The sequence below is a fragment of the Dicentrarchus labrax genome, unplaced genomic scaffold (assembly GCF_905237075.1).
Source record: "Dicentrarchus labrax unplaced genomic scaffold, dlabrax2021, whole genome shotgun sequence".
Classification (NCBI taxonomy): domain Eukaryota; kingdom Metazoa; phylum Chordata; class Actinopteri; family Moronidae; genus Dicentrarchus; species Dicentrarchus labrax.
Window position 1 is genome coordinate 21,348,785 of NW_026136705.1, and position 11,805 is coordinate 21,360,589.

Sequence of the window (11,805 nt, forward strand, 5' to 3'; positions counted from 1 at the left end):
ATATTTAAGGTCCTGCTGGCAGTCATTCCAAGGTCCCCTACAATGTTTACAGAGGCGTCCTCTCTAATTTTAGGAAGGCAGGCATGGCAGTAATGGAAAGTGACACTATCTAGCCAGCACTCTTCTTTGCTGGAGGGCATTTCAGAGCTGTGGCTTTAGCAGTAGCCACCCAGATGAAAAGTCCTGCGACCAAAATGTCCAGTTATTTCCACATGTACACAAGAAGCAGCATGATCACCAGCATACTTGAATCTTCTTTTTGTTTTTCGTGGAGCAGTGGCACAACAACAGCGGAGGATATGTTCGCTGTCGGCACTGTTAGCACCTGATGCCATGTTAGCACTACCAGTAGCAGTGTCACTACAGGGTCTGGAAGGACTCTCAGGTCACAGCTCTCTGGTAACTGCAGCCTCTGGGGATTTCTACATATCAATCAAGCAAGTGGGAAGACACAGTAATGAGTGTACAGTCATGTACTTTACTCAATTCAACCCCACCACCACTGTGCTTCAGGTTTGATATTGTTGCTTTATCTCAGATTTAATGTATGTTAACTAAGGAGGGATCTTTTCCTTTTCCAAATCTAACTGTATACACATTTGCTATTAATGGGAGTGTCTGACTGAATTGCTCGATTGAGCTATCAAGTTGGAGCAAAATTACCTCTCAATTTTCACTGGGATCTGTGCACCTACAAAATGTCACAATCACAACTGATACCAGTTGTCATCAACACATGTGTAGGAATACCAGGATGTATCAATGGCATTATTATTGAAAATTATATGAAATGCTTACAAATATATAACTACACTTTGTTCATAGACTTTACCTTTAAAAAATACCTTTAAATGAATCTTGTGCTGAAGATTTAAATAAAACAGTTTAAAGGAATCGAACTGAAACATGTAGTATTGTGATGGGCTTAGGCAGTGTAATACTATGTGAAAAAAGAGCAGCCTCTTCACTTATGTCAATGAGATCACTGAGTAGGCACAGTAGGGGTCCAGATGCAGAGGCTGCAGCTAAGGAATGGGGAAAAAATATAAAGAACATGTGAGGGGCTGGCCTGTAAATCCAAAGCACCGCCCTGTTAGGTAGAGTCAGAGGGAGCTCCCCGCCTTCATAAGGACAGGTGAGGGCAATTAGTGCCTCTTTGTCTGAGGCCTGGTTGTGTGGCAGGATTGCTGTGTCGTGCAGGTAAGGGAGAGAGGAGGAGGAAAATGTTATATTGCCTTATTAGAAATCTAATGAGATCTTTTGTATATTTAGTGGTGGTGACTGTCCTGAGTGATCCAGATGGAGCATGCTCTGTAGCCCTGTGCTGAAGAGGTATGTCTCAGTGAACTTTGGGGCTTCATTAAACCGTAGCTATATCACTAATATGATAAAATCTCTTTAGGCAAAGACTCAGCTCCTCCATCTCCCCTTTTAAGCCAGAGTAGAGCTTTTCAACTGTTGCATTGCTTCTTAGCAGAGCCCCACATGTACAAGGTAACTGAAACCAGTATGGTAAGGTAGGAGGGTCATGCCCTCTGAGGTATGTTGTTGTCAGCTGATGAGACTGACTTTTGTTATGTTTTCTTTCCCCTTATTGCAGATTTAAGGCCAGACTGCTGCTTTGCCTGAGCCAGTTCGCCAAGGCGGTTGGCGAATGTGTTACAGACTGTACAACTTACATAATCTGTAGATGGTTGAATATTGTCTTCTTTATATTGGGTGTAGTGACCCTGAATGTCTGTGAATCTGAACCAACTGAATCTCACTGTATTTTCCGTCTTTTGTTTGATTAGGCAGTGGGACGACCTGCGGGGAGTAGTCGTGGGATATGCACCCCTCCTTGCATGCAGTGTGGTATGTTTGAAGGGTAGTGGTCACGTCATTGGTTTGTAGGTTTGACTTTCCTTGCAGTGCAAGTTGTAGTGTTTGTAGTGATCAGTGTGCACACAAGGTGATTTCTATTGGGTGATAAAGTCTCCCCGTGGTGAGTACCCTGTTCTGCCTATCCCTCGCGATCATTTAATCTTATTGTATTTTATGTTATGGTGAAGCCATTTGCTATTTATATACTGGTTGTTTCGACCATTTTAGTATTGTGGAATAAACTAATTTTGACTAGTTTTATGGTTTCTCTCCTTTTTCAGGTCTGTTGCCAGTATAATTTATTTTTAATAAATATTATTGGAGAGTTGAATGCACGTCTCCCGCTTTTCTTGAACCCTTTAAAAATTGTGTCAACGCTCAGATGGTTGGTGTCTAGGGCTGGTATAATTCTATTCTGGGTATCGGTCCGCATTGTAACCTGGGTGGGGTCACAAACTGGCGCTGTGAGTAGGGTCTTAGAGCCCATAGACGTGCATTCAAATCAGTTGGTTCAGTGGAATGATTTTAAGTGTATTGTTGGATTGTATTAAGTGGATTGTATTTTTCTTTCTCTTTTAAGGCAAAGCAGCAGCTGGCAAGCTTATTGAAAGCTCTGTCCTGTCAATATTCAGTGGGCCTAACTTCATTCCCATGCCCCGTCTCCCTTAGTACAAGATGGACTCCTTAAATGTATCTCGGTCACAGTCAGGCCCCTCTAGCCCCCATGGGCAGTGTGACCCCAGCTCAGGGGAGGCCATTGCTCGGGAAAGATTAGTTTATATCCCTAGGGAAAGACCTTGTCCACTGTTCAGTGGCGTAGGTGAGATTAATATCCGGACCTGGGTTGAGGAAGTACAAGCTATCATGCGTGCCCGTAGACTTGCTACTATTGATAAGGCCCATTTTATCTATGATCATCTCATTGGTGATGCTCGTGAGGAGATTAAGTACCGGCCGCAGCAAGTGAGGGGAGACCCTGACTGTATTTTTGAGATCCTTCTGGCTCAGTATAGCTGTCCTATGTCTTTCATTGCAGTTAAAGAAGCCTTTTATGCTAGAAAGCAACAGGAGGGTGAGTCACTAAGGGAGTTCTCACATGCTCTGTTTTCTTTAATGGACAAGATGATCCAGAGTTGTCCAGACAAACGCATCCCTGATGCCGCTAAATTGCTGCGTGATCAGTTTGTAGAGTGTGTAGGGGATGGGAATTTGAGCCGGGAGCTTAGGAGAATGGCTCGTGAACATCCTGACTGTGACCTTCATGCTATTAGGGATGAAGCTATTAGGTGGGAACGTGAGGGCAGATCTGGGGAAGAACTAGGCCGACCCAGGAGTTATTCTGTCCCCTCAGTTTATAGCATGCAGCATGCCGGACAGGCTAGGGGTCAGAAAGATACTGTAGGGTCAGAGCTGGCAGAGCTTAAGGAAATGTTGAAGCAGCAACAGGCTCAAATTGATCAGCTTACACAAGGACTACGATCAAACCACACTTCAGTCAAGCCCAGACCCTTTCAGAAGAGAGGGCCACTCATCTGCAGACGGTGTCAAAAACCAGGACATTTTGCCAAAGACTGTGATAATGAAAGGGTCGTTGCTTCTGAACTTAGGGGGTTCTACTCAGGGTTCAGTCATCCAGCCCTCCCAGTTCCAGCAGTCGGAAAACTAGCGCCCTCTGTTATGCTGAGCCACATTTCAGATGGGGGCATTACTGGCTCCAATGGGGATATTCTACCAAATTCTGACCCCACACCCAACTTGGTAGGGTCCTGTCCAAAGGTCACCATTAGTATGGGGGGGGTGAATATTTCTTGCCTATTAGACACTGGGTCTATGGTCACCACTATTACCGAGAGTTTCTTTGCCAAACATTTTGAGACAGGGGGCCCAGAGAAGCTGAGGGCGTGCCACTGGTTACGGTTACGTGCAGCCAATGGGCTAGAAATCCCTTACATTGGCTATTTGGAACTTGATTTTCAAGTCTTAGGCAAGCAGATCCCCAGACGTGGTGTACTAGTCATCAGAGATACACCAGACGCCAGCCCCAATCCAGAAGTGTGTGGAGTTCTTGGCATGAATGTAATACGCGAGTGCTATAGAGAGCTGTTTTTGGAACATGGTCCTGCTCTTTTTGATCTTCCCCCAGTCAAGCAGAACCCTTGGCAGAAGGTTTTGCAGTTCTGTCACCGAGTCCAACCCCAGCCCGAACCACAAGTCCATGGCCCAGTCAGAGTTAAGGGCCGGCGAAAGATTCAAATCCCAGGCGGCACGATGAAACTGGTGCCCACTACCTGCAGAAAGGCATCTCCAGTTCATACGGGATCAGCCCTGTTTGAACCATTGGATTCAGGTTTGCCAAATGGTCTCCTCGCTTCCCCAGCTCTGGTCAAAGTGCTCAATGGTACGGCCTTCATTCCTGTAACCAATGTGGGGACTACAGACGTAATTTTACCTCCTCGGATTCAGATTGGCACCCTCTGCCAAGCCGAAATTGTCAGCCAACCAGAGAGCATCATTGAAACTATGGAGGAGGGGTCATCTGGTGAGCAGATCGTTACCATGGCAATGCAGAGTGTGACGGACAACCCCCTGTCATCTGCCATTGAAACCCTTGATTTGTCCACTCTTGCAGCTCAAGACCAGGAGAGGGTAAGGTCCCTTTTACATGGCTATCAGTCTGTTTTTTCTTCCCATGATTGTGATTTGGGGTGTACAAATCTGATTGCTCATGAAATTCCTCTTCTAGATGAGACACCTGTCCGCCAGCGGTATAGGCGTATTCCACCCTCAGAATATGATGCTGTCAAAGCACATGTTCAGCAGCTCCTAGAGAGTAAAGTCATCCGTGACAGTTGTAGTCCATTTGCCTCCCCAATTGTGGTAGTAAAAAAAAGGATTCTACCATTAGGCTTTGTGTTGACTACCGTCTCCTGAACTCTAAAACTAGGAAAGATGCTTTTCCCCTACCCCGAATTGAGGAGACTCTCGATGCTCTGTCAGGTGCCCGCTGGTTTTCCACATTGGATTTAACCAGTGGGTATAATCAAGTTCCTGTTGCTGAACCTGACAAAATGAAGACAGCCTTTTGCACCCCCTTTGGCCTCTTTGAATTTAACAGGATGCCTTTTGGTTTGTGTAATGCACCCAGCACTTTTCAAAGGCTGATGGAGAGGATCTTTGGTTTGCACAATCACCAGTCATTACTGCTTTATTTGGATGATGTCATTGTTTTCTCTGCCACAGTGGATGAGCACATTCAACGACTGGGAGCTGTGTTGGAGACCTTGCGGGTGCAGAACCTAAAGGCTAAACTAGAGAAGTGTTGCTTCCTAAAAACGGAGGTAAAGTACCTTGGCCATGTCATCTCAAAAAGTGGTGTAGCAACTGACCCTGATAAGATCTCTGTAGTGGCAAATTGGCAACCTCCAAAAACTGTCACCGAGCTGAGATCATTTCTCGGCTTTGCTAGCTATTACCGCCGCTTTGTCCAAGGTTTTGCTTCACTGGCTGCACCTCTTCATCGTCTAGTAGCCGAGATGGGTGGCACCAAGACTAAAAAGCCATCCAAACGCCCCCTCCAAGAATCGTGGACTGAACAATGTGAAACCAGCTTCCAAAATCTGAAAGCCAGGTTGGTGGATTCCCCTGTATTGGCATATGCAAATTTTTCACATCCCTTCATTCTGGAAATTGATGCCAGTCATTTAGGCCTAGGTGCAGTGCTTTCACAACAGCAACAGGATGGCACCGTGTGCCCCATTGCATATGCTAGCAGAGGTTTAAAGCCTACTGAACGCAATATGTCAAACTACAGTTCTATGAAACTTGAGTTCTTGGCCTTGAAATGGGCTATGGCCGAGAAGTTTAGAGAATACCTCTTGGGTCATAAATGTGTTGTTTATACCGATAACAATCCTCTAAGCCATTTGTCCACAGCAAAACTGGGTGCATTGGAACAACGCTGGGCTGCTCAACTTTCATCATTTGACTTTTCTATTAAGTATCGCCCAGGCCGCTCAAATGGCAATGCTGATGCACTGTCGCGCCAGTACGAACAGTCAGAGTCAATGGCACCAATTGAGGCTGTGTTGCCAGGCACCTCTCTTCCTGACACCTTACTCCAGACCAAAGCCATGCCCCATCAGCAGGTAACTCAATCCATTGTCTCTGTTTTGCCATCTTATTCATCTGCTGATCTTGCGGCTTTACAGAGAGACGACCCTACCATCGGTGTGTTCCTGAAATTTTGGCACAGGGGGCAGGTCCAAACCGACAGGAACGGACAAATCTACCTGCAACAGTACTGGAAATGTTGCGTCAGTGGAAGAAGCTGGTGGAGTGGGATGGTGTCCTCCAACGTCAGGTATTTCGGCTGGATGGTGGAGAGGCGACGCGCCAACTAGTGTTGCCACAAAGCTTAAAAACTGAAGTCTTGCATCAGTTGCATAATGATCATGGCCACCAGGGGCTGGACAGAACCCTCGAATTGGTGCGGCAGAGATGCTATTGGCCTGGCATGCTGAAAGAAATTCAGCATTATTGTCAACAGTGTGAACGTTGTGCCTTAGCCAAAGCAGTTTATCCCAAACCAAAGACAACAATGGGCCATCTTCTGGCCTCCAGGCCTAACCAGATTCTAGCCATGGATTTTACATATCTAGAGCCTTCTGCTGATGGCCGGGAAAATGTGTTGATTCTAACTGATGTGTTTTCTAAATACACACAGGCCATTGCTACCAGGGACCAAAAGTCAACCACTGTAGCCCGGGTACTGGTTCATGAGTGGTTCTATCGCTTCGGTGTCCCTGCTAGGATCCATTCAGATCAAGGGAGGAGCTTTGAAGGGGCCGTGATCCAACAACTGTGTCAACTGTATGGTGTGGAAAAGACCCGCACTACTCCATATCACCCACAAGGTAATGGACAGTGTGAACGCTTTAATAGGACATTGCATGATCTTTTGAGAACTTTGCCCCCCGAGCAGAAAAGTAATTGGCCCACCTACCTGCAACAGCTTACATTTGCCTACAACACCACTGTTCATCAATCTACGGGTGAACAGCCCTACTTTCTCATGTTTGGATTGGAGCCTCAGCTCCCAATTGACTTCCTGCTGGGAAGAGTTGAAGAGCCAGTGCACGGCCCTGTCCACAGCTGGGTACAAGATCACCAGAAACGCCTTAACGTTGCTTATGAGGGAGCCAGGAAACGGATGCAGATAGCAGCACATAAACGTGCAGAGCGGCATGCTGCACCAGCCTCTGACCCACTGCAATTACATCAGCTGGTGTTTCTCAGAGACCATAGCAGAAGAGGCAGAAATAAAATTCAAGACCACTGGAGCCCCACACCCTACCGTATCCTCAAAGTCCCTGATAATGCTGGTCCAGTGTATACAGTGGCACCCCTGGATCATCCGGAAAAGGTAAAACATGTTAATAGACAGTCCATCAAACCAATTCCCAGTAACCTTTGTGAAAACTTTAACAGGGATGCAGAGAGGACCACTAACCCCACCCTCCCCCTGAGACGCAGTTGAGAACGGAGGAGGATGGAGACATCTATGTGTGGCAACAACGTGAGCCTCCAAGAAGGAATACCTGCCACCCCCCACCTGTTGAGGTTGATCCACAGTTGGAACAGGCATCTGAGAAACCTGGTAATGTTGTGAATTCACAGTCGAGAGTCGATTTTCCACCGGGCCCCTTGATGGTAACAGTCACTTCCCCCCTCCCTCCCCCCAAGTGTTAACCCTAGAAGAACAACACGATCCACCGCGGGACATCACTCCAACATTCATCGCCTGCCACACCTGGGGGCTGCAGGACCCCCTAGTGTCAATTCGATTTTAGCCCTTCATAGGCCCTGGCTTTAAAAGTGCATTGTCGGGACGACAATGAAAAAAAAACAGGGGGTAGATGTGAGGGGCTGGCCTGTAAATCCAAAGCACCGCCCTGTTAGGTAGAGTCAGAGGGAGCTCCCCGCCTTCATAAGGACAGGTGAGGGCAATTAGTGCCTCTTTGTCTGAGGCCTGGTTGTGTGGCAGGATTGCTGTGTCGTGCAGGTAAGGGAGAGAGGAGGAGGAAAATGTTATATTGCCTTATTAGAAATCTAATGAGATCTTTTGTATATTTAGTGGTGGTGACTGTCCTGAGTGATCCAGATGGAGCATGCTCTGTAGCCCTGTGCTGAAGAGGTATGTCTCAGTGAACTTTGGGGCTTCATTAAACCGTAGCTATATCACTAATATGATAAAATCTCTTTAGGCAAAGACTCAGCTCCTCCATCTCCCCTTTTAAGCCAGAGTAGAGCTTTTCAACTGTTGCATTGCTTCTTAGCAGAGCCCCACATGTACAAGGTAACTGAAACCAGTATGGTAAGGTAGGAGGGTCATGCCCTCTGAGGTATGTTGTTGTCAGCTGATGAGACTGACTTTTGTTATGTTTTCTTTCCCCTTATTGCAGATTTAAGGCCAGACTGCTGCTTTGCCTGAGCCAGTTCGCCAAGGCGGTTGGCGAATGTGTTACAGACTGTACAACTTACATAATCTGTAGATGGTTGAATATTGTCTTCTTTATATTGGGTGTAGTGACCCTGAATGTCTGTGAATCTGAACCAACTGAATCTCACTGTATTTTCCGTCTTTTGTTTGATTAGGCAGTGGGACGACCTGCGGGGAGTAGTCGTGGGATATGCACCCCTCCTTGCATGCAGTGTGGTATGTTTGAAGGGTAGTGGTCACGTCATTGGTTTGTAGGTTTGACTTTCCTTGCAGTGCAAGTTGTAGTGTTTGTAGTGATCAGTGTGCACACAAGGTGATTTCTATTGGGTGATAAAGTCTCCCTGTGGTGAGTACCCTGTTCTGCCTATCCCTCGCGATCATTTAATCTTATTGTATTTTATGTTATGGTGAAGCCATTTGCTATTTATATACTGGTTGTTTCGACCATTTTAATATTGTGGAATAAACTAATTTTGACTAGTTTTATGGTTTCTCTCCTTTTTCAGGTCTGTTGCCAGTATAATTTATTTTTAATAAATATTATTGGAGAGTTGAATGCACGTCTCCCGCTTTTCTTGAACCCTTTAAAAATTGTGTCAACGCTCAGATGGTTGGTGTCTAGGGCTGGTATAATTCTATTCTGGGTATCGGTCCGCATTGTAACCTGGGTGGGGTCACAAACATTATCTGGAAATCTGAAAAATATCTGAAAAAGTAAATCTGAGCGATTACATAATTAACACCTTGTAACTTACACTGTACTTCTCTTTACCTTGCAATTATCAACCAGTGCTCACTCCTAAGTTGTAGTCAGGTGACGTAGTGTAAGAGTGAGAAAGTCTACAGGTGGCAGAGGTGGAGTTAATGTATGGCTCAATCAAACACAAGACTTTAACCCAGAGGGTCACTGTTTGTGTCCCAAGTAATGTAGGTAAGTTAACTTATGTAATGTACTTACAGTATTCATGTACTTAAGTTATGTAACTAAATAACTTACAATAACTTAACTAACAATGTTTTCAATGTATAATGCTAACTTGACCGTGGAGCTCTGAAATTATGCTAGAGTGGTGTAGATTCTACGGTACACACAGCGGCACCATTTTTACAACAGTGGTTTAAAAGGGCACATAACTGTGTTGGTGCAATCAATAAATTTTTGCTATCAAATTTGATTAATTATCAAATATAATAAATAATAACTTTAATTAATATTAAAGTTCCTCTGGGACTGCCTTAAGGGAAATTATAGCCAATAATTGATTGATTCAGTTTCATAAAATACACTAAACTATCGATTTCGAGACCGAATAAATAATTACATTAATAATTACAACCAAAGTCAATAGTGGAAGGATTTGGAATTCTGCATGGAAGAGGATGGTATCACCCACCCTAAATAGGCCAGCATGTATGAACACAAGCATTTATTAAAGAGATAATAACAGATGAAACACACAAATATGAAATTGAACTAAAAATGTGTGTGTTAGTGTGTGCGCATGGGGGATTGCATGCCAGAAAAGATGGGTGCATTTGCTCTCTCTATCCCTCTCTATGTTTCATCTGAGTATGAAACACATATTGGTCAGATGCAAAGGGCATATGAGGAGCACCAAGTTGGATTTTCCTGTCCACCTGTGAGGTTTAAAGCCGAATTTAGGTGTGTGTGTGTGTGTGTGTGTGATCTTAGATTGACGGTGCTAAGTAAAAAGGGAGTTATCTAAGTTAACATCATAACCATATTGAAAACACAGTCTTGTCCTTAGCTGTTAACACAGTTAACAAACTAAGTCTGTGAAAGCAGAGGGACGAGGAGTTGCTGATGTGCTGCGACCATCAGCTGGAGATCCTGTAAGCCAGGCTGGGGAAAAATTTTTCTCTACATTCAAAAAGTCTTGCAACGTCCGCTTGTGCAGGTTGCAGGAGGAAAGGTGTCTTGCTCCGTTGCTTTGTTTTGCAGAGTTAATGGCTCGGCGTTAACCTTCCTGACCGGTCACTATTGAACAAGTTCATATTTAATGGTCACCAGTGTCACAATTTGAAGTGGATTTCCACTGATTAAGCTGCAGTATTTTGCTTACTACTCACTCACTCACTCACTCACTGTACTTGGGTGAAAGAAAGTATTGCAATTATCAAGACAGAGGATGAAAGATGGATGCTGTGATATCCTTCAAAAGCTGTTTAATCCTTATACCCTCATGGATTTATACAGTAAAACACTATGCAGTGCTTCAGCATTTAAAAAACCTTAAGATTTATTAATGGTTTACTCAAACTGTCACCAACACACCCACAACAAATCAGGGTTCATCTGAAATCCTTCTTATTCACAAAACACTTACTTTATTCTAGCTCACAGCCAGTCTAGCTCTGGGTCAAGACATAAACGACATTTAGACTGATGGGAAAACGAGAAGTTCCATTCAATTTGGTAAGATATTTTGGGCGGGACAATGACAGCACATCCATTAGAAACCCACTCAAACACAGGAAAAGTGCAGGTAAAACAAACATTATTGTTTTTTGATGATGTGATATTTTGTGTATGATATACATTAAATCTCCTCTTTCTTGTTCCTTTAATTACTTTTAACTTTTAATCTTCTTACTTTTTAGGCGAGGCATGTAGTGTCAAACTCTATTGTTCTACCTTTAAAAGAGGTTTCTGTGTTTGAATTCAAACCTGAAACCGTCTTGCTGTGTAGAAATATTTCTAACCACCAGGCCACTGCACTGTTCTACGTCAAACACATGTTTTTGTATTTGATGTTCATCCTTTCTTTATTTTCAGTAAGGAGAACTGGGTATAGCAAGCCTGTGGGCAAGAATAAATTACCCCTGTATGCATAGATAAACATACCAAAGACTGATGATCATGATTCATCTTTCCTGAATCTTTGTTGGCACAGGTCCAATAGCCCAGCTGACTCCAATTTAATTACATCTATACATATATTTAGTCTAAGTTAATTAAACACATATTTGCTGAAAATCTATTTTCCCACAGGGAGGATATCATCCTATGAGACAACAAAAAACATAGAAATACATCCTGTTCCCATGGTGTACCTTAGAAGCAATCAAAGAAGGGTCAGACAGAAAACTGATTAGATCGGTGAAAGCAATGGAAGGGCAACACAAGATAGAAGAAAATTCAAAAGATAGGTTGAGGAAATCGACATGGAAAAATTCCCAACAACTATGACGGAGGCAGAAAACAAACCGTTCTCTGTGGTGAATTGTTACTATTTTAAAAAATAAGAGACATTTTCACCATGATATATGCTATTAGGATGTGATTCTCAGCAGAGGCAGAATGGAGAGACAGATTGTCTGCCCCTGCACTCTGGAAGGCCCTCGAGAAAGGACAGAAACAGACAAAAAAAAAAACGTTTTTAAGTTGTGTAACATTTTACCCCCATAGCGTTCATCTTGCC

At 44.1% G+C, this 11,805-nt stretch overlaps 1 protein-coding gene across 2 annotated transcripts; it reads left to right on the forward strand.

Moving 5' to 3' along the window:
- The first annotated feature begins 1,193 nt into the window (after positions 1-1,193).
- On the forward strand, positions 1,194-7,376 carry LOC127364599 (uncharacterized). Of its 2 annotated transcripts, XR_007885039.1 has the most exons (3): positions 1,194-4,509; positions 5,104-7,285; positions 7,351-7,366. XR_007885039.1 is itself a non-coding variant. In XM_051402238.1 (2 exons), exons 1-2 carry the CDS (start codon positions 2,539-2,541, stop codon positions 5,161-5,163), a joined length of 2,031 nt encoding a protein of 676 aa, XP_051258198.1. In that variant the 5' UTR covers positions 1,194-2,538; the 3' UTR covers positions 5,164-7,376. The 2 variants fall into 2 exon arrangements, 1 of the variants encoding a protein (XP_051258198.1); XM_051402238.1 differs by having other exon boundaries at positions 5,104-7,376.
- The last annotated feature ends 4,429 nt before the right edge of the window (positions 7,377-11,805 follow it).